General features: G+C 46.3%; 1 protein-coding gene across 3 annotated transcripts in view; it reads left to right on the forward strand.

The window, feature by feature from the left end:
* GPR107 (G protein-coupled receptor 107) overlaps window positions 1-25,368 on the forward strand; it is a 65,596-nt gene that overhangs the window by 11,504 nt on the left and 28,724 nt on the right. For all 3 annotated transcript variants that reach the window (XR_004383686.1, XM_032866088.1, XM_032866087.1), the window contains exons 2-12: window positions 7,160-7,282; window positions 7,603-7,653; window positions 7,875-7,954; window positions 8,949-9,088; window positions 10,729-10,766; window positions 12,416-12,472; window positions 16,743-16,853; window positions 17,172-17,305; window positions 22,332-22,407; window positions 23,736-23,809; window positions 24,211-24,328. Coding sequence is in view for 2 of the 3 variants with exons in the window: in XM_032866087.1 (XP_032721978.1) it covers window positions 7,160-7,282; window positions 7,603-7,653; window positions 7,875-7,954; window positions 8,949-9,088; window positions 10,729-10,766; window positions 12,416-12,472; window positions 16,743-16,853; window positions 17,172-17,305; window positions 22,332-22,407; window positions 23,736-23,809; window positions 24,211-24,328 (1,002 nt within the window). In the remaining variant the exon portion in view is untranslated. The remainder of the gene's footprint in view (window positions 1-7,159; window positions 7,283-7,602; window positions 7,654-7,874; window positions 7,955-8,948; window positions 9,089-10,728; window positions 10,767-12,415; window positions 12,473-16,742; window positions 16,854-17,171; window positions 17,306-22,331; window positions 22,408-23,735; window positions 23,810-24,210; window positions 24,329-25,368) is intronic.

Consider the following 25,368-nt stretch of genomic DNA (forward strand, 5'->3'; position numbering starts at 1 on the left):
GGGTGGCTCAGTGGGTTAAGCCTCTGCCTTCGGCTCAGGTCATGATCCCAGGGTCCTGGGATCGAGTCCCACATCAGGCTCTCTGCACAGCAGGGAGCCTGCTTCCCCCTCTCTCTCTGCCTGTTGCTCTGCCTACTTGTCATCTCTGTCTGTCAAATAAATAAATAAAATCTTTAAAAAAAAAAAAGATATACTCTCTATTTGGTTGTAAAAGATATGAGATGGCCAAAACCACATGTTTGGGGTTTAAACACACCTGAGTTAGAATACTGGCTTTGTCACCTACTAACATTATGATTTTAAGCACACTCTGAGCCTCTGTATCCTCCTTTATAAAATGGGCATAACAACACCTGCCTTGTAGTGTTGTGATAAGAATAGAGTGGTAGTAGATGAAGCTCTTAAGCACAGTCGGCTCCAAGATCAGGTGTTTGCAATCTGAAGTCCTTGGGGAAACAGACAAATATTACTGCTATGTCAGTGCTAATAGAAATAGTAGGGGGGCACCTGGCTGGCTGAGTTGGTGGAACACGCAAGTCTTGATCTCAGGGTTGTGAGTTCAAGTCCCATGTAGGTTGTAGAGATTACTTTACAAAAAAAAAAAAAAAAAGAAAGAATAAGGTGGTTTTGAAAACATATTTAAATCTTCATTGCTTGTGTCTGATTTGGCCTTTTAAGTCTACTTTGGCACCCCCTCCTTGCCTGTCTCCTTTTGCTTTGCCGTCCTGTCTTCAAGAAACAGACCTTGCTGCTCCTTCTGGGAGAGTGTCTGGAGGAAGAAATTGAGTGCTGAGTCTCTCACACTCCTACCCTGTTCCCAGATGCTGGCTGGAGCACTTTGGCACAGGAGGTACAGAATAGATGGGGCGTTTGTCCCAGAGTGCCCAGATCTCTGGCTCTCTCACGGTAGAAAGAGAGGTTTCTGTATTCCTGTTCGGTCAGGACTGACTAGTGGTGGTATTTTCTGGAACTGAGTATTTTTCACTTTTAGGGCTTCGGCCATAAGTGGTGTTTTGTAAATACTGGTTTATTTACACTGAATTGAGTCAAATACAGTTGAATGAGCAATTATGTTTGACCTTCCTGGTTCCTTCTAGTTTAAAAATGTTCGTTTCTATGATTTGTGTACGAAATAAGTTTCAGAGTCACTTCCATAAGTGTTATTTGACATGGCGTGATATGATAGATTCAGATGAAGATGGGTGTAGGTTAGGTGAGTGTCCCACCGATAATACTGGCAGATGGTAATACCTAAAAAAATTTTTTGGTTTTTTTTTTTTTAAATTACAAGTTAATACATGACCATCATTGGGAATTTTAAAAATAGAGAAAAGTATAAAGAAAAAATTGCTGCCTACCATCCTAATCTTTTCACAGCTTAGAGAATTTCTCTCAAATCATAAGTGTAAATACATTTGCCTTTTTTTTTTTTTTTTTTACAAATTTAGCTCTTACTTTAGATCACTTGGATTTTGCTCTTTGCATTTAATATTCTTCCTGGTTTCTTGAGGCATAATTCACAAATAAAAATTATATGATTTTAAGCTGTATATACATTGATATATATTGTATATCAAATTACCACAGTCAAGCCAGTTACCGTGTCCATCGCCTCACATTTTGTGTGTGAGAACAAGTGAGATTTACTTAGCAGATTTCAAGTGCGCAGTACCATATCGTTAACTCTAGTCCCCATGCTGTACATTAGCTCTCCGAATTATTTATCCTGCGTATCTGGCACTTTGTACGCTTTCACTAACATCTCTCCATTTCCCTCCACGCCCCCCACCCCTTTGTAACCACCATTCTGCTCTCTGCTTCTATGAATTCATGTTTTTAAATTTCACATATAAGTGACATCATGCAACATTTGTCTTTCTGTGTTTGGCTTATTCTCCTTAGCATGATGTCCTCCAGTTCATCTACACTGTTGCAAATAAGATTTCATTGTTTTTTAAAGCCGAATATTAGTCCGTGCTGTGTGTGTGTGCGCGTGAGTGCGCGAGTGCGCGCGGGGACACGTGTTTTCTTTATGCTTTTACACTTGACAGCCCTTTAGGTTGTTTCCATGCTTTGCGATTGTAAATAATGCAGCAAGGACTTGGGAGTGCAACTGTAGCTCTTCAAGATTCTGATTTTATTTCCTTAGGATGGTTACCCAGAAGTGGGATTGCTGGATCATGTGATCGTCTTATTTTTAGTTTTTTAATGATCTTCTATACTGTTTTCCGTAATGACTGTTAGCGTTTCCATTTCCACCAACAGTGTGCAGGAATCCTCTTTTCTCTACACCTCATCAACACTTGTTTTGTTTTATTTTATTTTATTTTATTTATTTATTTGACAGAGAGATCACAAGTAGGCAGAGAGGCAGGCAGAGAGAGAGGGGGAAGCAGACTCCCTGCAGAGCAGAGAGCCCCATGCGGGGCTCAGTCCCAGGACCCCGGGATCATGACCTGAGCTGAAGGCAGAGGCTTTAACCCACTGAGCCACCCAGGCGCCCCAACACTTGTTTTTTTTTTTATTTTTGATACTAGCCATTCTGATAGGTATGCAGTGGGGTTTTGTGTTTTTTTTTAAGATTTTATTTATTTGACAGACAGAGATCACAAGTAGGCAGAGAGGCAGGCAGAGAGAGGAGGAAGCCGGCTCTCCACTGAGCAGAGAGCCCGATGTGGGGCTTGATCCCAGGACCCCGGGATCATGACCCGAGCCGAAGGCAGAGGGTTTAATCCACTGAGTCACCCAGGCGCCCCTACACAGTGATCTCTCATTGTGGTTTTTGGTTTTTTTTTTAAGATTTTATTTATTTATTTGACAGAGAGAGCGATCACAAGTAGGCAGACAGGCAGGCAGAGAGAGAAAGGAGGAAGCAGGCTCCTGCGGAGCAGAGAGCCGAATGCTGGGGCTCGATCCCAGGACCCTGGGATCATTACCTGAGCCTAAGGCAGAGGCTCAACCCACTGAGCCACCCAGGCACCCCTCATTGTGGTTTTAATTTCCATATCCCTGATGGGTCGTGTTGAGCACATTTTCAAATCCCTGTTGCCCATCTGTATGTCTTTTGAGAAATGTCTATTGCGATCCTTTGCCCGTTTTTTAATCAGGTTCTTTGGCGTTGTTGGGGGGGGTTGTTTTTTGTTTTGCTGTTGAGTGGTTTGAGTTCCTCATGCCATCTGTAAATAGTGACGGTTTTACTTCTTTGCAATGTGGATGTCTCTTACTTCTTTCTCTTGCCTAATTGCTCTGGCTAGGACTTCCAGTACTGTGGTGGTGAGAGTGGGGAACCTTATCTTGTTCCTGATTTTAGAGGAAAAGCTTTCAGTGTTTCGCTGTTAAGGTTGACCTCCGTACTGTGGGCTTGTCTTATGTGGCTTGAAATCTGCTGAGGTACATTTCTTCTGTACCTGATTCGTTGAGAGTCTTTATCGTGAAAGGATGTTGTATTTTGTTGAATGCTTTTTTAAAACTTACTGACATGATCCTAGGAATTTTTTTCCTTTCAATTTTGTTAATGTGGTATTTCACATTTATTGATTTGCATATATTCACCCATCCTTGCATCCCCGGGGGTGTATGACCTTTGCTCATGGCATATGACCCTTTCACGTGCTGGTGAATTCAGTTCGGTGTTGTTTCGTTAAGGAGTGTTTCATCTGGGCTTATTAGTGGTATTGGCCTGTGATGTTCTTTCCTCGTAGTGTCCTTATATGGCTTTGGTATCAGGATAATGCTGGCCTTGTAAAATGGCTTTGGACGTGTTCCCTCCTCTTCAGTGTTTTTGGAAGAGTTTGAGAGGGGTCCTTGTTCGTTTTGCCGTCGCCGTCGTTCCTGTCTGATTGCCTATTCAGTCTCCTCAGTCACTGCCAGTTTGTTCAGATTTTCTCATTCTTCGTGAGCCAGTCTTAGGAGGTTGTATGTTGTTAGGAATTGGTCCCTTATTTCCAGGTTGTTAGCGCGCATCTCGTGTGCCGTCGTGATTACTTGTGCATGTTGGGAGGCGGTAGCGTGAAAGTGGCTTCCGCACCAGATTGGTGTTGACGTCCCAGCTTCACCACTTGTGGCCTGCGTTGTTTGGGGTAGTCCTGTCACCCCTGAGCTCGTGCTTGCATCCCTGTCGTGGAGCTCCTGCCCCAAACTACGCTGGGCTGCCCAAGGATGAGCTATCACAGGAAAGCCCTTTCTCTGGTGTGGAGATGGGGCATCTGTTTAAAATATTTTTCAAAGATGTGTTTTTAATGGCATTGTTTTATCATGTGACATGATAATATAAAAGTGAGAACAAACAGTAAAGGAGTATAATGTTTATATGGGCAAAACGACTCCTCTAAGCATGTGACGGAAGCATTTCTCCCCCCACATCCCTAGACAGTACATACGGTGGTAAACTAAGTGAGTTAAGCAATCTTTAACAGGCTTCCATTTTGCTGCACAGCATTTAGATGCTGGTTAAATTAGAACAAGCACACTTGTAAAATTTAAACCTTATGCAATGTACATGCTAAAAAAATACTCATCATTAGCCTCTGATTCAGTGAATTTTCACAGGGTAGACACACTTGTACAACCAGCAACAAACAATGTTACGAAGCACTTCCAGAAGCTCCTTAAGACCCCTTCCTGTGAGCGACCGCACACCTCTCCCTCCCAAGAGTCATCCTCGTCCTGACCTCTGTCCCCATGGGTGATTTCCCCCACATTCAACTTGATTGTACCTGTGGTGATGTGGCTCGTTTCACTTCATATCATGTTGTGAGGTTCATGTATGTTGTGGCACGTGGTGAGAATTTGTTTATTCATTCTGACTCTCCTGCCCTTCTCATCCGGGCATTCTGCCAGCGTAGGAAGCCATGGTGTGCTAAGGCATCCGTCATATGTAGTTGAATTGATTTCTGTCCTGTGCATCTCGGATGGTAGTAGCCATGTAGCAGCATTGGGAGAGGCGAGAAAATAGTCACTCAGATCATCTCTCTTAGAATCCTGAGAAAGGACATGAGCTTTAGCTTTTCTGGGTTTTGTGGTCTGGCAGCCCTCTCCTGCCTTCCAGTGGATGACTTCTATGATCTGCTTTTCTTGTTCTCCCTGGGAGTTCTGGTAGACCGCGCACGGCTCCACCAGGAGATGGAAGTCCAGCAAACATGCTTTAAATGCATAGCTGAATCCTAGGAAAATAAGGGAAGTTCCCAGGGGCCAAAAAAAAAAAAAAAAAAAGGTGGGGGGGGGGGGGGGGGGCAGCTGCAGTCTTAGTGGGTAAAAGAGCACGAGCCAGCGCCGCCCTGAGACGCTGCGGAGACTTGGCCCCTGGAGCCTTGGAGTATGAGCAGTTGGCTGGGAGCAGGAGCCAAAGACTTGGATGGGATTGAGCTGTGGGGAGAAATGCTGGAACCATGTCCCTCTCCTTAGCCCTTAATATTATACGACTCTCAGAGCTATATTCCTTGAATAGAAGAGTGGACTGGGAAACATAACCCTCCTAATGGCTGTAAATGTCTGTTTTAGCTCTGTAGGGGGTTACAGTTTACGATTTGTCTGCCAAAGATCTGATCCACAGCCTCTCCTCAGAGGGCTTTGGGGTTTGCGATCAGACTTGGAGACCCAAGTCTAGAAAGAGAAAATCCCCGCTCACACCAAGACCCAGCTTGCTGGGAATGCCAGCAGAGACAGCCGAAGAGCAGAGCTGGAGTCCCCGAAGCATCTCGATGTGTTGTCAGATGGTGACAATCAAAAGAAACAAAGAGTAGAATTTTTTTTTTTAAAGATTTTATTTATTTGACAGAGAGCGTGCAAGCACAAGCAAGGATAGCGGCAGAGAGAGATGGAGAAGCAGGCTCCCCATCGAGCAGGGAGCCCGATGCTGGGCTCCACCCCAGGACCCCAGGATCATGACCGGAGCCGAAGGCAGACGCTTAACCTACTGAGCCATCCAGGTGCCCTCAAAGGGTAGAATTTAACAGATATGAGCAAGATGCAAACAGTAGCAAAAATGACTTTGCCGGTTTTAGAAAAGTGCTTAGCTTGGCACCTGACATTCAGGAGCTACTTCACAACTGTTAGCTTATTGCGGACTTACCGAAGGTGCTCTCATTTAGGCAAATGATTCTCTATATAAAACTCATGACTTGGTCCCCAGGGTGGCTCAGTTGGGTAATCGTCTGCCTTTAGCTCGTGTTTTGATCCCGTGGTCCTGGGATCCAGCCCCGTGTCAGGTTCCCTGCTCAGCGGGGATCCTGCTTCTCCCTCTCCCTCTGCCTCTCCCCCTTCCCCCACTCATTCCTTCTCTCTCTCTCTCAAATGAATAAAAAAAAAATCTTTAAAAAAAAATAAAAATAAAACTCATGACTTTACACATCAGGACATGTCTCAGTGGAGCCTCAACTTGAGAAGTATTCACTAATATGGTTCTCCCGGCCTTGAAATTTATTGGCTTAGTTGAGATTGGAATCACAACTTTGAGGCCGTTTCAAGCCGCTGTAGTAGGCATTTGCCCATGTGCTCAGTTTCAGCAAATCTCAGGATTATCCTATGTCCCAGAGATCTGTCTCCAGCTGGCTAGTTCCTGGATTCCTTTTGCATAAGGCTTTGTTTCCTGAAGACCTGTCATATGAAACATCATGTTTAGATGCAAATATAGAAAAAATTGTATTATAAATCAGGAGAGTAATGTCAGTAGCCCTTATCATCCTGCAGTGGGAAGAGGCAGGTTCATAAGACTCATCAGAAGGTTTATAAAAAGGAGTGTATTCCGGGGGCAGCTTTGGCCGCTCCCCCCCCCCCCCCCCCCCCCCCCCAACATATTTTGAGTGCCTGCTGGATTCCAGGCCTTGCCAGCAGGAAGCTTGTGAGCATGACGAAAACCTTGTTCCTCTTTCCCTGGAATTCCCATTCCACTTGATCACCAGGTCAGTCCTGGGACCCTTACATATGTATGGGAATGAACTCAGTCTATGATGTGTCTCCTTCTGCAAAACTGTTGCTATCTTATGAATTTCTGATGAGTCTTTTTCAGCTTATGGAGCAAGATAAGGTGTTATATATATTGTCAAGTATATGAAACAGTGACTAGTTAGCTAGATAACCATACTTTTCAAGCAAATAAGTAGTTTAAATAAACATGTTAACTTCTCCCTATTACTAATTCTACCGCTCTAAATCTTTTCAGGATGATGTGAGGCATAAGGTTCACCTGAACACCTTTGGATTCTTCAAGGACGGGTACATGGTGGTTAATGTCAGCAGCCTTTCCGTAAATGACCCTGCGGGAGCCACAGACAAGGACACAACTGTAAGTGCCTTCCCAGGAGGTCAAGGGCTTTACCCTTCTCTGTTGCTCAGATGGGAGCTTCACCCCACACTTAAATACAAAGTCTCGGAACATGGAGAAAATTAAACTTGTGAACAGGCATCAAATAGTTTTACTTTGAACACGTAAGTTGTAATTCTTAAATAATTTTAGTAATTAACAATCCCTTTTATAAAACGAACGCTAAGAAAACCATGAGAAGCCTAGGCCAAAGAATCACTTTTTTTGCTCTTTGAGTAAGAAAGGTATGGATGCCAGAGTATCGTGTCGGTATTTACCTCTACTCTTTTTGCCCCCCTTAGATTGGATTCAGCCTGGACCGCACAAAGAATGACGGATTTTCTTCTTATCTGGTGAGCACTACACATGTGACCTCATCCCTCCCTTCATGTGAGCCCAGGACACTGGGTGAGAGCACCCTGCTTCTGTCCATGCTCTTTTCTCGCGGTGGTGGCTGCTTGGACTACCCCACATGTCTGAGCTGTGGGCACGGTTGTGTTGTTTGGGTTGGAGGTTGGATCATTTGTTTGCCTTGTTCTAGTGTGAGTGAATAAGAGGGGTCTTCCTTCCTCAGGATGAAGATGTGAATTACTGTATTTTAAAAAAGCAGTCTGTCTCTGTCACCCTTCTAATCCTAGACATCTCCAGAAGTGAGTAAGTAATTCTCATGTTCCTTCAGTTCCATCCTCAAGTAAAGTTACAGGGAATTCGGTAGTTAAGCTGTCAGTTACTGAGTGTCCGCCATGTGCCAAATACTGTGCTGAGTGCTGGAGGTTAAGAACATGATGGGGGAGACAGAGGTACCACTCCCAAGGAGCTTGGAGATGGCCAAGGGAGGCCAAACACCAATACAGATGAACCCGGCAGTAGAGCGAGATAGTGGGGCAGAGACACTGGTGAATTGCAGAGGACGAGGCAAGGCTTCAGGCAACTCTTGGCCCAGCGAGCCTTCAAGTGAGTGGACTTCACCAGGTAAATAAGGGAAGAGCATTGAAGGCAAAGGCAGAGCAGCTTGAAGTAGCATGGCGTGTTCAACAGAGTAAGTTCATTATTTACCGTCAGCTGACATTCAGGGAGAGGGGCAGGCCTCTCCTCCATGAGGCAGGACGAGAAGTGCTCCCCTCCAGCTCGGCCGTGCTAGCTCAGCTCACGTGTCCATTCAGGTGTGGGGCCTCCCCTGCCCTTCCCTGGTAGGATGGGATCTTTAAGGAGAGAGAAGAGAGGAAGTGCTTCCCAGCCCGCCACGGCTTGTGCCCGCTGCCTCTCCCATGCCCCCCTCAAGTTCACTTTAACATCTTACCAGGTTTTTTGCCCCTTATTCCAGTCCCCTTGTTGAAGACCTTATAGATGCTTAGGGGGAAAGTACGTCCGTGAGAACCGTGTGGTTGCTAGGGACGTAAGCTTCAGAGTGAGAATGCTGGGTGCTCGCCCGGCTGCTTCCGGCCTCACCACTCTTCAGCAAGTTCTTAACCTTCCTAAGTCCGCATTTTAGCAGGTGCACAGAGGAGCTCCTAGAATCTACATCAGGGATTCACAAGGACTGTCTGAGATGATGGATTTGGATACTGAGACAGTGTGTAACACGTGGCACTCAGATGACCATCACATTACCTTGAACTTCTTTTCTTTTCTCTTACTTTGAATGTAGGGTGAGAGTAAAAGCCCCACCAGAAGCTGGTACGCAGTTACCAAAGATCGTCTTCAGCAGGGATGAGAAGGTCCTCGGCCAGAGCCAGGAGCCCGGGGCTCACGCTGTTTCAGCGGGCAACCAGACTCAGCCAAAACAAGGTCGGCTGTCGGGCACAGAACAGCGTCTCCTTCCCTGCCCTGCTCTGTAGATTCTTTTTTGTCCCCAAGTAAAAACACACACAGTCACAGCACTGATGTTATTTTGGGGGTCGTACAAAATTACGTAACCGTTAAAAAGGTGGAAACTGGGGGGAAGGTGGGGAAGAGAAAAGTCCCTCGTCCTTGCAGCACAAGAACTTGAGTAATCTGTATTCCTTCTGGGCTCTCGGTCTGGAATGTTTGATTTTTTTTTTTTTAATTTTTTTTTCTGTTTAGATTTTTTAAATTAATTTATTTGAGAGAGAGAAAGCAGAGCAAGCAAGAGAAGCTCATAGTCGTGTTTGTAATTTCCCAAGCATCCCTGTTCACTCAGCTTGCAGGCAGCTCATTCTTACCAGCCCTCCTGTTACGTGGAGACTGTAATTTGCTCAAGCTTCCCCCTTGAGAAGACATTTCCACTGTCTGCTATTATAAATACTGCTGCATTGGGAATTCTTTATTTGTAGAACTTTGGTCCTATCTAGAACTTTTTTCTTTAGGATGGATTCCCAGAATTGAAATGTTTGGTTCAAAGGATATGAATGCTTTGGAGAAGAGTGGTGCCTGTTTTCAGTTCCTTTCCAATGCGTTGTATGATTCTATGCTCCTTTTGGGAAATCTATAGGAATAGTGCCCACATCACCATGTCCTAGCCTGGACTGGGGTTTTGGTGTGTGTTTGTGTTAATCCCAAAGTAAAAGGCGAGAAGGTTATTCTTGGTTTTGCTTTCCTTCTCTCTACTGAGGCTGCACTTTATCTCCAGACGTTGATTGGCTAGTTTATATTTATTGCCTCTTTTATTAACTGTCACCTTTGTCTAATAGTTTAGTTCTTCAAAGAGAACTCACTGTTTATTGTATTATTTATACATTTTTTTCTCAGCCTATCAAAACTCTAACCCAGATTAAAAGACATGTAGAAATGTTACATCTGTGTGATGGTGTAGCTTAGTGTCTGCACACCGATCCTTTCTAGCCCTCATATGCATGCACTGCGCGGAAAGTGCTCTTTTCCTTCTCTTATTCTAAAGTTCTTTCCCGCAGGGAGTTTGAAATCCTGTCTTCCCTATGAAGGGTGTCTCAAGTGATAATAAGTGAGAATAAGGCACAGACGCCCTCTCTGTTCCGTGAAAGGAGCGATTGGCGGTCTTAGCACACCTTGCTGTGGGGGAAAAAAGTATGAATTGTGCTAATAAAATTTGCTATTAATTTTTCCATGTGTGTAAATAAATGTTATCTATGTATTTTAAAACAATGATCTGTTCTCAAGCAGGATAACTCAGAGAATGAGGAAGGTCACTCCATGCGGCCGCTCTGACAATAACAGACATGGGATTATTCAGAGATGATTTCCCTGTTGGGACTAAATGTTATCCTTTATTAGAGAGCACTGATCATGTAACACACTCGTTTGCTGCTTCTGCGGCTCAAGAATTATTTTGGAATCTGAGGAGTTGTCAGTGTACAAGATAGCATATGGCCTCAACCTTCCGTTAGCTCGAAGTATTTGACATTAGACAAGCTAGAGCCTCAGAAAATGACACTGTAATCAGATACAAGCTGAATCATGCAGTAATATCTTCTAAATGTTTCTGTTTCTAGACAGTGGAAAATCTAAAAGAAGCACAGTAGATTCAAAGGTAAGAACTGACCACCCCGTTTCCAGCTTTCCTGGTTGTATATGTACATATGTGTGTATGTGTGTGGATGGATATGTAAACTTATGTGTGTGGGGATGTGAGGGGGAGTGGGGGTATATTTATATACGTACATGACATAAAGTTACACACATACACATGCCTAATCCGCAGGGGGTTGCTGTCTGTTTGGAGAGGAAATGTTACCAGGTTGGAAGAATTTCAAAGTAACATTGAGTTCTGAGTTGTACAGCACTTGCACGGTAGAGGGTCAGACAGTGAGGGGGAGCCCTTGGGAAGGGGGGGAGTCAGGGCTTGGAGTTTGGCAGATTTGTTTGGGGAAAGAGGAAGGAATGTCATAAGCAGACTGGAAATGGGAATGAGCATGACAGATCCTTGGTTCTGGCCTTTGGGAGCAGAGAGAGGGATCTTAGATAATATTTTATTATTTTATTTATTATTTTATTTTATTATTTTATTTTATTATCTTAGATAATAAAAGCCCAGACACCAGAGGGTATTCATTGATGGCACAGAAAATAGGAAGTTGTCAGGAGTTCTTGATCAGGAAGGACTGTGATGCAGGTGGTGTTTGGGGCAGATGTTCTGAAAGTCATGGGCAGAGCAGCCTCAGAGAGAGTGAAATTAGGAGGACCAGGAAGAACACGGTTGTGACAGTACAGATTTAGGGGCAGAAGGACTTGGAGTCTTGGGATGTGGATAAAGAATGGGGGCAGTGTTGCGGGTGGGGGAGGAAGGAAGTAGTTTTTTTTTTTTTTTTTTTTTTGGTTTGTTTTTGTTTCAGTAGAAGAATAGATGGTAGAAATAGCAGAAGGAAAAAATTGGGAACATTTTGGGATGGGATATCTTGATTTTTCAGTAAGGGGGCATCCAGATGGCAGTATTCTGTTTTTACAGCTGTGTTGAAGGTAATTGACATCCAGTAACTTACACATATTTAAAGTGACAGTTTGCTAAGTTTTGACTTGAGTGTACACCGGTGAAGCCACCACCACCACAAAACGGTGAACTTATTTATCACCCCACAAGGTTCTCTTGCCCCTCCATCTTCCTACCGTCCTCAAATAAACCGCTGATCTGCCTCTGTAGATGAGTGATTAGAACTTTACAAAAGTGCCCTATTCAGCACTGCTCTCTTTGTCTTCTTTGACTCAGCATAATTTTTTTGAGTTCATCCATGTTTTTGGGTGTAGGTCTTTCCTTCTCATTCCTGGAGTTAGTCCATTGTACCCGTGACAGTAATACGCTCATCATTTGAAATTGGGAATGGTGTCCAGGTGAAGTGTCGGGATATGACCTTGGTTGGCATCTGTAGTCCTCCTGAAGCTGTAAGAATGGAGACACGCTCCAGGGGGATCAGGGTGGGGGGGGGAGGGAATAGGGAGCTAGTGGGGGGCAGAAGAGACAGCTAAGAAAAGGAAGTGGGTGAGGAAGAGTTTCTTTCTCCATGAAAGGGGATCGCAGACATCTAGAAAGGACAGTGAATTTTATTTCCAGAGGGCTTTTGAAGGTCAGCAAATTTAAGATTTAAGAAGGATGTGCTTTTGTTTGTTTTAATTTTTTTTATTAGTATACATTTTCTGCCAGTATCATCCTAAAACAGTTTGTTGTGTCTTTTTTTTTTTTTTTAGGCAACGGGAGAAAAATCCTTTTCTGTTCACAATAGTGATGGGGCAGTTTCTTTTCAGGTATGTCTTCTCTTTGAGTAATCTTCATCGGATTTATCTCTACAGTGTAAAGGGTGAATTTGCAAAGGAATTTTGAATTTAGGAATAATAATTTAGGCATTCTACAGATCACTCAAATGCAGTAGCCCTCTCCATAGCAAACCCACAAGGTGGGTATTGTTACCCACTACTTAGCTGATCTTGTCTCTGAGAATGAGTGACTTTGTGAATGTCCAGTGTAAGTGACAAGGCCCATCTCTGCCTGGCTGTCCCCACCTGGCTGCTCTTTAATCCCATGCTGCCTCCCGTTTGGAGTGTGTTAGAAGCACAGAATTCTTTTTTTTTTAAGATTTATTTATTTATTTATTTGATAGCCATCACAAGTAGTCAGAGAGGCAGGCAGGGAGAGCGGAGGAAGCAGGCTCCCTGCTGAGCAGAGAGCCCCATGCTGGGCTGATCCCAGGACCCTGAGACCATGACCTGAGCCAAAGGCAGAGGCTTAACCCACTGAGCCACTCAGGAGAAGCACAGAATTCTGTACCTAGAAGGACCACTGGTGATCATTTAGGATGCTGGTAGGATTTTAGAGACGTGTTCACCAAGGGTCAGTGGCGTTCAGTGACCTGCCCATCTGGCCCCGTTCTTCATACCACAACCACAGCTTGTGTTTGGGGTAGGACATTGGATAGGGTCTCAGCACCCACTTACTGGCTGATGATCTTAGCTCTCTTAACTCCTGGATCTTGTCTTTAATCATCTAAGAGTGAATAGTGATGGCACCTATCTCATTGGGTTATTATAAGTATCAATTTTTTTTAACATGAAAGTGCTTTAGAAGCACTGTACAAATAATCATTTAACGTTAATTTGTAAGAATCACTGCCCCTTTTCTAACCAGTTTTCATTAATTAAGGTATAATTTGCTTAGAGTGAAATGCACAGGTCTTAAATATGCAGTTTGATCAGTTCTGACAAATGCACGCACCTGTGCCTCCCACTCTCTACCAAGATTCTCTGTTTTTACCCCCTCAGTGGCCCCCATCCCTGCATCCTCTGTTCTGATCTCTTTTAGCATACATTATTTTGCCTAACAGTTTTTACACGGTCTTTAAATTTAGTGACCACAGGGATTAATAGCTCATTGAGAGCCTGTGGATGCTTCCAACCTGCCTCAGAGCAAAAGCTCCAGCCCTTGCTGGTCTGCAAGGCCATACAGTCTGGCTGCAGTCTCCTCTTTGACCTTGGCTCCTGTTTCCGCTCCAGCCACAGAGGCCACTTCGCTGCTCGTAGAAATGATCAGGCCTCGGGCTCTGCTCTGACTGTACCCACAGGCAGGAATGCTTGTCCCTCAGAAGCCAGTGATTAATATCTTCCTCTTTCAAGCCTTTGCTCAAATGTCATATTCTCAGCAAAGCTTCCTCCATTCACCCTGTTTTAAATGCAGCTTCTTTCCCTCCCCTCCTCCTGCTGGTTTCCCCTTGACACTGCTTCCCCACACTGCTATGTACTCATTTATTATGCTTATTTTCTGTGGCTCCCTTTAGAGGGTGGCCATAAGGGAGAGGGTTTTTTTAATTTGTTTTCTTTCTCATGCAAATGAAATCCCTAATCTTGGGCCTGGCCCGTAATAATAGTCTGTCCATTAGTAATAATGGGGCCCTTGGAATGGGTGTGGCGCGCTTACCCATGGTCATTACCTCTGTTCATCCTCCCGGCAGCTCTATGGAGGGGGCACTGTTATTATTCCCTTTTATAGATGAGGGATCTGAGGCTCAGAGAGGTTAAGTAACTTGCCCAAGGCGGGGATTCAGACCCAGGTTTGTCTGACTCCAAGGCCCATCCTTATGTTTAATCACTTTTTTACTGCCTCCTTAAGAAAATACAAAAGGTACTTTTTTCTCTTTTCTTTCTCTCACTTTAAAGTGCTTATTAAGGGCGTGTAGGTGGCCCAGTTGGTTGGGTGACTGCCTTTGGCTCAGGTCATGATCTAGGGTCCTGGGATCGAGTTCTGCATCTGGCTCCCCCTGCCCGGCGGGGAGTCCGCTTCTCCCTCTCCCTCTGCCTGCCACTCCCCTTGCTTGTGCTCTCTCTCTCAAATACATAAATAAAATTTAAAAAATAAAAAATGAAGTGGGGGTGCCTGGGTGGCTCAGTGAGTTAAAGCCTCTGCCTTCAGCTCAGGTCATGATCCCAGGGTCCTGGGTTCGAGCCCCGCATCGGGCTCTCTGCTCAGCAGGGAGCCTGCTTCTCTTCCTGACTCTCTGCCTACTTGTGATCTCTGTCTGTCAAATAAATAAATAAAATCTTTTTTAAAAAAGTTCTTAATAAGGTAATTTTTTTGAAATTTCTTGAAGCCTTTAAAAAAAAATCACCAAGGAAAGCATGATAGGATATACATACTTGTCAGTGACTAAAGCTTTGTGTTAGGAGGAGTGTCGTGATTAAGGACATTGAGATAACCAGTTCACAGGCTTCTCAGGACACAGGAAACAGGCAGTGGACGGACAGTCTGCCTCTTCTCTGGCTTCCCTTCTTGTAATGAAGTTTGTAGGTGACACCTTGCTGTTCTGCTACTCAGTATCCTGATTTTGGACAAGGAAGTCATTGTGAGCTTTTCTGCTCTATCCACAGAGCAGAGATGATATTTTATCTGCCTAAAGCAGGAAAGGGGCTGTTAGCTCTTATTCCCACTCTAAAACATACACTTTTGTTTTTGTTTTTTTTTTAAGGTCAGGTGCCTATTCTGATCAACCATGAAGATTATACAGACCTTTTAAAAAATAGCTATTTCTTAGAAACTTCATATGATTCTTATTTTTTGAACTAAAAGTTACTATGTTTAGAAACGTATTCTGGCTCCCCCCTGTGTGGACTAAAACACATGCTCTTAGGTTTACATTGCTGAGTTCAGGACATAATTTAACAAAGTAATAATTTCACCTTGAATATTCTTGGTATTTTATTTCAGTCTTCTTGTCAAATGTCTCTTTCTTCCGTACCCTTTTTTTTTTTTTAAAGATTTTATTTATTCTTTTGACAGAGATCACAAGTAGGCAGAGAGGCGGCAGAGAGAGAGAGAAAAGAGGAAGCAGGCTCCCTGCTGAGCAGAGAGCCCAATGCAGGGCTCCATCCCAGGACCCTGGGATCATGACCTGAGCTGGAGGCAGAGGCTTAACTGACTGAGCCACCCAGGCACCCCTTCCCTATCCTTTTTAACTGGGTGGTGTAGTATGCTTGCAGAAGAGCACATAGTATTTATGTCGAGTACAAATGATTATAAATAATAACTTTGTAACCATCATGGAGACCAAAAATAGAATAGTGACAGCACCCCAGAGACCCCGTGTTACCCTCACATCCCTACCCAGCTGTTAAGAAAAGTATCATTCCTATCAGTTCCTGGCTTCTCTTTACAGTTTATCATGTATCAAAGCAGCATATTTTAGGCTTCTAACAAAATGCTCCATAGAATTGACCAAGGAGTCGTATTCTATGGTCTTATATATAAAATGTCTGGACTTATATTAAACTTCATTTGTACCCATGAAACATGTGAGAAATAGGAAAATGTGCCCATGTAAAAAACATAGCCCTTCTCTTGCCTGAAATCACAGGAGTCAGTTTTAATGAGGGAATATTTGTCCTTTACCTTTTCAAGTAGCAGAGGAGCCTCCTTTTTTCCAGTATTTTTTACCTAAAGAGCAAAAGAGTATGTTGACTTGGAAATAAGGTACCTGCTTCGTAGGTTATCCCTGCAGTCCTCAGTGGGAGCCACCGCGGGTAGGGGCATCTGGGTCAAAATGAGGTCGTAGAACCTCAGTGGTGGGTACGGAGGTGTTCCCTGAGCGGTTCTGACCCCTTTTCTTGCTACCTTGAAAATTATTAATAACAAAATATTGAGACGGAATCACAGAATAAGAAAACATCTGTTTATTTTACTTTGGATTTTTTTAAAAAGATTTTACTTATTTAATTGAGAGAGACAGCGAGCCAGCATGAGCAGGGGGAGGGGAGAGGCATGGGAGAGGGAGAAGCAGGTGCCCCACTGACCAGAGAACCCAACATAGGGCTTGATCCCAGGACTCCGGGATCCTGACCTGAGCCAGAGGCAGGTACATAACCGACTGAGCCACCCACGTGTCCCGGAAACATCCGTTTCTGCTCTTGGAGAATCCGATAAGAAATTAAGAAATCTGTATTTTTTTCTCTCCATAACATTCATAATCTCTAAGATTTAAGCATTTAGCTGAGGATTTGGGTACTCTTCAATTTTTGTCTTCTTCACTTTCAGTTTTTCTTTAACATCAGCACCAATGACCAAGAAGGCCTCTACAGTCTTTATTTCCATAAATGCTCTGGGAACGAAGTGCGGTCTGGGGACAAGTTTTCCTTCAGTCTTGATGTGAGTACTGTACAGAAGGTGTTCCTCGTGGATTTTGTCAGCCCTGTAAAATGTGAGACATATGATTTCATTGTAAGAGTAGGTTTTAACAGCACTTAAACAGAGAGGAGAAAAATGTGGCCAGAATCCCATCTCTGCAGAGGATTCACAAACAAAAAAATACAAAGCAACTTGGGATGTTTTTACACTTGAACCTGTGCATTAGGAATGTGGTTGTTACCTGCTTCCTTAGCCCAGTGAAGCAGCTTTGGTGACAGATTGCAGACTATGGGATGATCTGTTCCTGAAAAGTAAACATTAATTTCATGTTTGTTTCAGATTGAGATCACAGAGAAGAACCCTGACAGCTACCTCTCCGCAGGAGAGATCCCCCTCCCTAAATTATACATTTCTATGGCCTTTTTCTTTTTCCTTTCTGGGACCATCTGGATTCACATCCTTCGAAAACGAAGGTGAGTTGTGACTTCCTTGAGCCATCCGGCGTAGAGTGTGTTCAAAAGTGCATAATTTCACCTTCTGCTGGCTTCTTAGCCTCAGAGGGATTGGCCCCGGCAACCTTGTCCTCTTCGACGGGCTTCTTCCCTGTAACAGGGAGACTGTGCGAGCCTTGCTGTGTGGGGAGCCTTTGCATGCCCTGGTGTTTGTTTACTTCCCTTTGCTTTGTTTAAAACGCATATCCAAATATTTTAATAATAGACAGACAAAACAAAATGTATAAGCAAGTGTTTCCATGGTGACGGTGTTAGGGTCCAGGACTCAGAGTGAGCTCTCGGTCCCATCCGGGGGCTGTTTGTGCAGGAGAAGAGGTTAGCGACAGTGGCCCACGGCCTGCCGAGAGCAGGGCGTTGCTGCTCGGTGCTGTGTCTGCTCAGAGCCTGACGGGGGAGAAGTGTTGGCTTCCAGAGGCTTGTCACTGGAGAGAACTCCCTCCAAGCCCAAGGCCTGGCACTTGGCCTCGCTTCTGAAACCCGAAGGCTTTACTTGCCTATACTCAGTTCTTAAAGGGAGCACCTGCATGTGTGGTGGTGGGGGGGGCGTGGGGTCCCGAGTGTTTAAATCTGTCTCCTTCCAACCAGGAAACAGAATAAAATACTAATTTTTAGTTAGAGAACAGTGTGAAGTTCTTGTTATAAGGCCCATAAACTGAGTTAAATGATGTTGTGTGACTATGGGATCATAACGTGGATTAATTTAAATTCATAAAATAGGCACCCAGATCATTCTTTCTGTGGCGCATTGGGCAGAAATTGCGACCTCTCTAGTCCCTGGTGGCCTGACTGTCGTGTGGTGGATGCGCCCAGCTGGAGTGGGGAGCTTTGGCGGGGACAGCGCTGGTTCTTTTTTTTTTTTTTTTTTTTTAAAGATTTTATTTATTTATTTGACAGACAGAGATCACGAGTAGGCAGAGAGGCAGGCAGAGAGAGAGGAGGAAGCAGGCTCCCGGCTGAGCAGAGAGCCTGATGCGGGGCTCGATCCCAGAACCCTGGGATCATGACCTGAGCCGAAGGCAGAGGCTTTAATCCACTGAGCCACCCAGGCGCCCCGACAGCGCTGGTTCTTACTTAGCATAAGATTCGTTCCGCACCAGATGGGAAGAGCTACTTGTTTACTTGTGAAGAACCCTGCATGGTCATGTTTGGACTAGGCGATCAGGCAGCCTTTAATAAGAAAAGAAGAATCTTATCAATTCAGGCTATAAAAAGGTTTTTTTTTTTTTTTAAAGATTTTATTTATTTATTTGACAGAGAGAGATCACAAGTAGACGGAGAGGCAGGCAGAGAGAGAGAAGGGGGAAGCAGGCTCCCCGCTGAGCAGAGAGCCCGATGCGGGGCTCGATCCCAGGACCCTGAGATCATGACCTGAGCCGAAGGCAGCGGCTTAACCCACTGAGTCACCCAGGCGCCCTATAAAAAGGTTTTTAAATAAAGTTTTGCTTCTGCCTTTATTAGAAAAGTAAGAAGTGGGAGCCCGAGGCCCAATTTCAAGTGTAAACATGGACTGCTCCCACCCGCGTGACTCCCTTCACTCCCTGAGCCACAAAACTGGGACAGGGTCATTGCCCCACTTTCCTCTACGGGTCTTGGAACCTTAGGTGTGTTACGTGATTGTCCCTGAAATATTGTGTTCTGGAGGCCTTTGCAGATCAGGGTGCTATGCAGATTGGAGGTACATAAAAGACAGTCGACCGGGCAGATGTTCAGTGGTATTTTCATTCTGTGTATTTAGTGATAAAATAGTTAATTAGTGATAGTGATATTAGTAATAGTTAATTAGTAATAGTGATAAAATAGATAAAAAATCACTGGTTCACTTACATAAAATTGTGGGAAGTTTTAACTCCGTGGTTAAATGCGGCCGACCTACTTTGTACAGCACGTGTTAGCTTCTTGCTGAAGGGCAGTAGACACAACCGGGGTGTGTAATGTAAGCCTTCCGCCCCGTCCCGTGTGTTTCCAGGAGACTTACAGGCCGTGCTGTTGGGTTGGAAATTTGAGTCACGTAAAGGATGTGACTTCAAGGCTTCGTATATTTCAGAGGCTCCCAGTCCCTTCTTGCTGGAAGGAACTGGGAGATCTTTGCCTCGTCTTCTGGAGGTCTTGAGAGGGGAAAGGAGAGACACGGTCGGCGACACCTGCCACAGCTGTGAGCGGCGCCCACATCTACTTGCTGAGTATTAAGCGGCTCCTCTCGTCTCTCTGGGTGCTGCCCTGGGCCCCTGAGCGTGGGAATGGGAAGACAACAGATCGCTTTCGGTGCCCGCTCCTTGCCCATCAGGCCCCTGATGCCGGTAGTTTCTGCTCATCATCCAGCTGCCCCTTGAGGCAGCCGCTGCCCCATTTTCAGGAGAGGTTAGCGAGGCTTAGAAGGGTTAAGGTGGCCAGCGTAGAACCTGTATTTGTGCCAAGCTGCTGTGGCTGTGGAGCGTGTGTTCCCCCAAACATCACTGCCCTGTGGCTGATGTCTCATCCAGGGCTGCCACTGAGGGTGCCAGGGCGTGGGAGCGAGCGCCGGGCTCGGCAGTGTGCGCTTCTGCACTCTGGGTACCCAGGGTTCTCAGTGCTGTTCAGGAGTGACAGACTCCTCTGGCCTTGACTTCCTTCTTGACCTTCAAGTAGGTAGGCCCCAGACAGGAAAGTACCAGGGAGGAAATCAGCCCGGAAAGGGAGTGTGCGTCAGTTGGTGACACGCCCGCCTTATCATTCGCGCAGGGCCCCTCTTCTTCATTCCGCTTCATTTCCGACCCCTCACTCATGCTTCTCGCAGCTGCTCACACGCAGGTAATAGGTGGTGTTGGGCATGCGTGTATTCTTATAAATAGCTCATGTTTATTGATAGTGCCTGTATTTTTAACTTCTATAAACCATACTATCTACAGATACTGTTCTCGTTTTTCATGCAGTAGTATCTTTCTTACGACCTAATTACATTGCCGTGTGTCGTCTAGTTCATTAACTTCTAGCTACTCCATAGTGTGTATCCCCACATTCTACTTATCCCTCCCTTTAGTGAGGCTCGGCCTCCATCCCCTGGCTCCCTCAAACAGTGTGGCCATGACCTCCCACCCCTACCCTGGCCTTGTCCCATTATGGCTCTCTCGGGGGTACACTCCCAGAAGAAGGTGCCCTGGGTATGGGGTAAATTCTTACGTAATTTCATTGAATGCTGCCGGGTCACCTCTGCTAGTTTATACTTCTACCCATGGGGCAGCAGGGCTTCTGTCTCCCCATGTACCAGCACTGACATCTTATTTTTGGCCAGTCTGATGGGTGTAAACTGGTACTTCATTTTATTTTGCATTTTCCTAAATACCAGTGATGTGAAATATCTTTCTAGGGACTTGCTGACCCTTTGGGTTCCCCTTCTTCTTCTTCTTTTTTTTTAGATTTTATTTATTTATTTGACAGACAGAGATCACAAGTAGAGAGGCAGGCAGAGAGAGAGAAAAGCAGGCTCCCCGCTGAGCAGAGAGCCTGATGAGGGGCTCGATCCCAGGACCCCGAGATCATGACCCAAGCCGAAGGCAGAGGCTTAACCCACTGAGCCACCCAGGTGCCCCTTGGGCTCCCCTTCTTGTGACCGTTGTTAGGCTTTGCATATTTTTCTGTTGGGTTTTCTGTCATTTTCTTGTTGCTTCACAGGAGTTTCTTGGATATTTTGGATATCAGTCCTTTGTCTGTCTTAGACATTGCCAATTTCTTCTCCCAGTCTGTTAAACTTGTCTGGGGTATTCATTGTTGAATAAAAGTCTTTAATATTAATGGAGTTAGAGCTTTCTAATTATAATCTTTTGGGCCGTGTGTCTTGGAAGAAGCCTTTCCCTACTCCAAGGTCACAAAAGGTGTGTGTTGTGTTTAGCCCCGGAACCCTTCTGGAGTGCTCCTCTATGTAACTGTGAAGTGGGGAGCCAGCAGCGTGTGTGTTACACATGCAGTTCTGAGCTGACTTTCCCCGTGCCGGTTTTTAAACAGTCCTCCCCGTTCTCCTCATTTGCTGCCCCCGTATCGCTCCTATGTCAAGCCTCCATGTGTCAGGCTTTCTGTTGTCGGCTTACTTGTCTAATGCTGTACCCGTTCCACACGTTTGCCTGCTGTGGCTTCGCAGAACGTCTTGATATCTGAGAGTATGAGTTTCTTCTGTGGCTCTTAGTCAAGTTTTATGTACTTTAAGAGTTTTACATTTGTCTCCTAAATGGCCTGGTGTCCTAGGACATCAGTCCCAGGGCGAGGAGGCAGCCCGAAGGTGGACGGGTGTCTGTGTAGGCACAGCGGTGGGAGCCGACATGTTCCCCCATTGGCCTGGTGTGTCTGGTGGGCTTCGGTCCTGCCTGCCGCCTGGCTCCTCCTGCCCCACTCTGGGCCACCGGTGGCCCCCACAGCCAAGCCTGGGCACCTTCTGCTCCCCCAGGGGCTTCTTGCCAGTTTTGTAGATCCCGTCACCTCATGCTTGACTCTGGGGCCTTTCCAGGGTGGTTTCTGGGCACAAAGCTGGCAAGCTGCACGGGTTCCCATCTTATCAGGAGCTGGAACTCGTCCTGTCTGGCTTCAGTGCCTAACGCTACTCCAGTCACAACACAGACTGCACAAGAGGGGACTCTGGGGCTCTGTCTGGGCTATTTCTGTTGGTGGAAATGAGGTCTCCAAAGGGCTTCATGGGTGTGGTTTGCTTAGATAATATTTAGTGCTTCCTTATAAATGCATCTGATGCCCGGAGCTTTAGCCATCCTTTGGAGGGTGGGGGAATGGAATATTGCTTTTTTTTTTTTTTTTTAAGATTTTATTCATTTATTTGAGAGGGAGGGGAGGAGCACTGAGGGAGAGTGAGAGAGAACCAGACTCCATGCTGAGTAGAGAGCCTGATGTGGGGCTGGATCCTAGGACCCTGAGATCATGACCTGAGCCGAAGGCAGAGGCTTAACTGACTGAGCCACCCAGGCACCCCTGGGATATTCCTTTAATTCTTTTCTCTCCATTTTTATAGGAATGACGTATTTAAAATTCACTGGTTGATGGCGGCCCTTCCTTTCACGAAGTCTCTTTCCTTGGTGTTCCACGCGGTATGTATTCACGTTTCGGGTCATTTACGAAGTGAGATACGGTGTCTCTACAGTCAGGAAAAACGAAGTGGAAGGAAGGGGAGCTAGGTCAGTGGGAAATAAGATGAGGGTAGACCTTCTCTCATGAGGCATCTGGTGTGGGAGGGGCCGTCACAGGGATAAATCCTGACACCCTCAGTCAGTGACCTGAGCCCGGAGACCGCTTCCAACATGACGCACATACCCAGAGTTTTCCTAGAACCTTCCTTGTTTTTGTTCCTTGTTGTTTGTCTTTTCTCAAGATTAGAGTACCACCTGCCACATTGTTTCTGTGGCTTGATTTTTCTCCTTCCCCGTGTGCCCATTTGATTTGAAGCTTGGTGTGAGCGTACTTACTCGAGAGAACAGTAATGCTCTACACGTGGAGGCGTGTGAGTTGGTCTGGCTGCGGGGTGAAGTGCACCTGCCCGCTGGAGGAAGGTCACAGCTGCCCAGTGGCACCCGCCAGCTGCACTTGGGAGGGTGACAGTCTCCAGACACGCGCTGTCCTGCCCTTCAGAGTGTTGGCATCAGAGGCCTGGTAACGTGCGCAGTTACAGTCTCTGGAAATGACAGTTACTTGGATAATTTCCCATTTGGACCTAAGTGAAAAGAATCTTTCTGGAACTTGGTTGGTAATGAATGACAAGACCCTTGAGTCACTTCAGTGTCCAGATAGCCGTTCGTGACAGGATGAAAGGTCTACGAAGACATCAGTGCTGGCGTTTGTGAGTCGTGCCAGGAAGCATTGCGAGTGCACTACTGAAACTGGCCTCTTCAATTAAAATGTGCTGGTGGCTTTAACTAGCTCGAAATGCAGATTTTTTTCAAAAAGACAAAACAACAGCACAGGGGAAACTGCGTGATTCCACCTGGATTTTTTTTTTTTTTTTTTTTTTTTTTGCTGGTGGGAGCCCCATGCGGGATTCGATCCTAGGACCCTGGGATCATGACCTGAGCTGAAGGCAGACGCTTCATTGGCTGAGCCCCCAGGGCATCCTGGTCCTTGGGGATTTTAAAGAAAATAACAGGCAGCTGTCTGCCCGTGTGAATCTTCTGCCTCAAGAGAGGGGCCTGGCCTGGCCTGTGGGCGGGTGGTGTCGAAACTTGTGGCAGGTTTGTCGTGCTGCCTGACCTTGGCAGTGCCTTCATGTGCTGGATTGTGAATTGACAAGTGAGGTGTTAGTGGCTGGGGTGAGGGGCCACCCCCCCACCACATGGTGAGGTGCTGTGGTGGCACGTGCTCTGCTTCCCTGTGCGTGAGGCATGTGGGAGATGGGCCTCTCTGAAATGCGGTTGTTCCATTGCAGATCGACTACCACTACATCTCGTCCCAGGGCTTTCCCATCGAGGGTTGGGCTGTCGTGTACTACATCACTCACCTGTAAGTACAGAGTGACCCGAGAAGTGCTCATCCCACAAGGCGACGTGCCAGAGAAGCTGGGGAGGCCATGGTGGGGAGGGACCCACCTCACGTCGCTGCCCGCCCATGGCAGCTTGTCTGGTTTCCTGCCACGCCAGAGCTGTGTGGCACCCGGGTGGCTGTCCAGACTTGAGAACTCGGTCCTGCTGGCTCAGGAGGGGGCTGCGTCCACGGGGCGGCTTAGCTGCTCGGAGGTGGGGGACGTGGCGAACCCGTTTGTGTGCTGCTTCACTTAAGAGGCGTTTCCTAAATTTGGCCCCTCGTCTTCCCCAAGAAGCCCGTGAAGTCACGAAGGAGCTGAGCAGTGGAACTTGCGGAGAATCTGAAGAGGCCACTGGTGTCTGAAACTTTTTCTTTTGCAGCTTGAAAGGGGCACTCCTGTTCATCACCATCGCGCTCATCGGCACGGGCTGGGCTTTCATTAAGCACATCCTTTCTGATAAAGACAAAAAGATCTTCATGATCGTCATCCCGCTCCAGGTAAAGGGACCCTGATCCTGCGCGCCCTGGTTGTGTCCTGACACTGCATAGGACTCAGCTCTGGGCCTGTCCAGGCAGAGGAAGGTGGCTCACCCAGAAACCCCGGCTCCTACTGCTGGGGTTCCCTTTCTGGATTCTGGCACACCGAGGCTTCGGGTCACAGCCCTGAGAGCTGTCTGCCGTCACTCACGTGGCGAACGGCTTATGGATGCCTGCGCTTGAGTAGAGATCTGCTGGAAAGTCAGGACACATGACGGCCTGCCTTCGTGCCTCTGGCTGCCCTCTAGCCGAGCTCAGCTGTATAGTGTTTTAATTAACAAGTTATTGTAAAACTGTGAATGACACCAGTGAGTTCTCACAAGGTGGGATATTAAGTAGACATCAGGGCAACTATTATTAAACCCTTCCTGGTTTGGGACCCTCGGCCAAGGCCAGCCTTGCCTGGTTGTGAGCTGCTCGGGAGAGGAACCTTGGGAGAGGCAGAGATTGGGCATAAAGAACTCAGTAAACAGAGAAGGCCCAGCAGGGATGCCTGACTGCTCTGTTCAGCCAAAGAGCACGTGTTTGATAAAGTTGTTCTCCTCATCTGCTCTCGTTTGGGAGCCCAGTGTGGGTGTGGCAAGGGGAGCAAGGAAGGGCACAATCCCCTGGGCCTACAAATTCACCTGCTCTGGTGATGGGCAGTCTGGCAGTGTTCGCAGCAAAGCCACCTTCCCGTTAATGACAGAGGGATTCGTGTTAACACCCAGTGAGTGGTACAGACCGGTGGCTGTAGGTTTCCCAGGGGAGAGACGAATGGCCCACATGTGAGCGATCTAGAAGCCTTGGTATAGACCGGCCTTGCCTCGATGTATAAGGAGAGAAACGTGGCAGGCAGAAAAACAGTAGCGGGGACACGTGCTGCTGCTGGCGAGTGAGCAGCGATGCTGAGGAGCCGTCGGGGTCCCGGCGGTCGGGCTCCCGTGGCCACAGCTCCGGCCACGCTGAGTTCTGCAGCCTGCCAGTGCCTCCCAGCTCTGAAAGGAGGGCCCGGGTCCTCC

The sequence above is a fragment of the Lontra canadensis genome, unplaced genomic scaffold, assembly GCF_010015895.1.
Source record: "Lontra canadensis isolate GAN:19392208 unplaced genomic scaffold, GSC_riverotter_1.0 scaffold30, whole genome shotgun sequence".
Classification (NCBI taxonomy): domain Eukaryota; kingdom Metazoa; phylum Chordata; class Mammalia; order Carnivora; family Mustelidae; genus Lontra; species Lontra canadensis.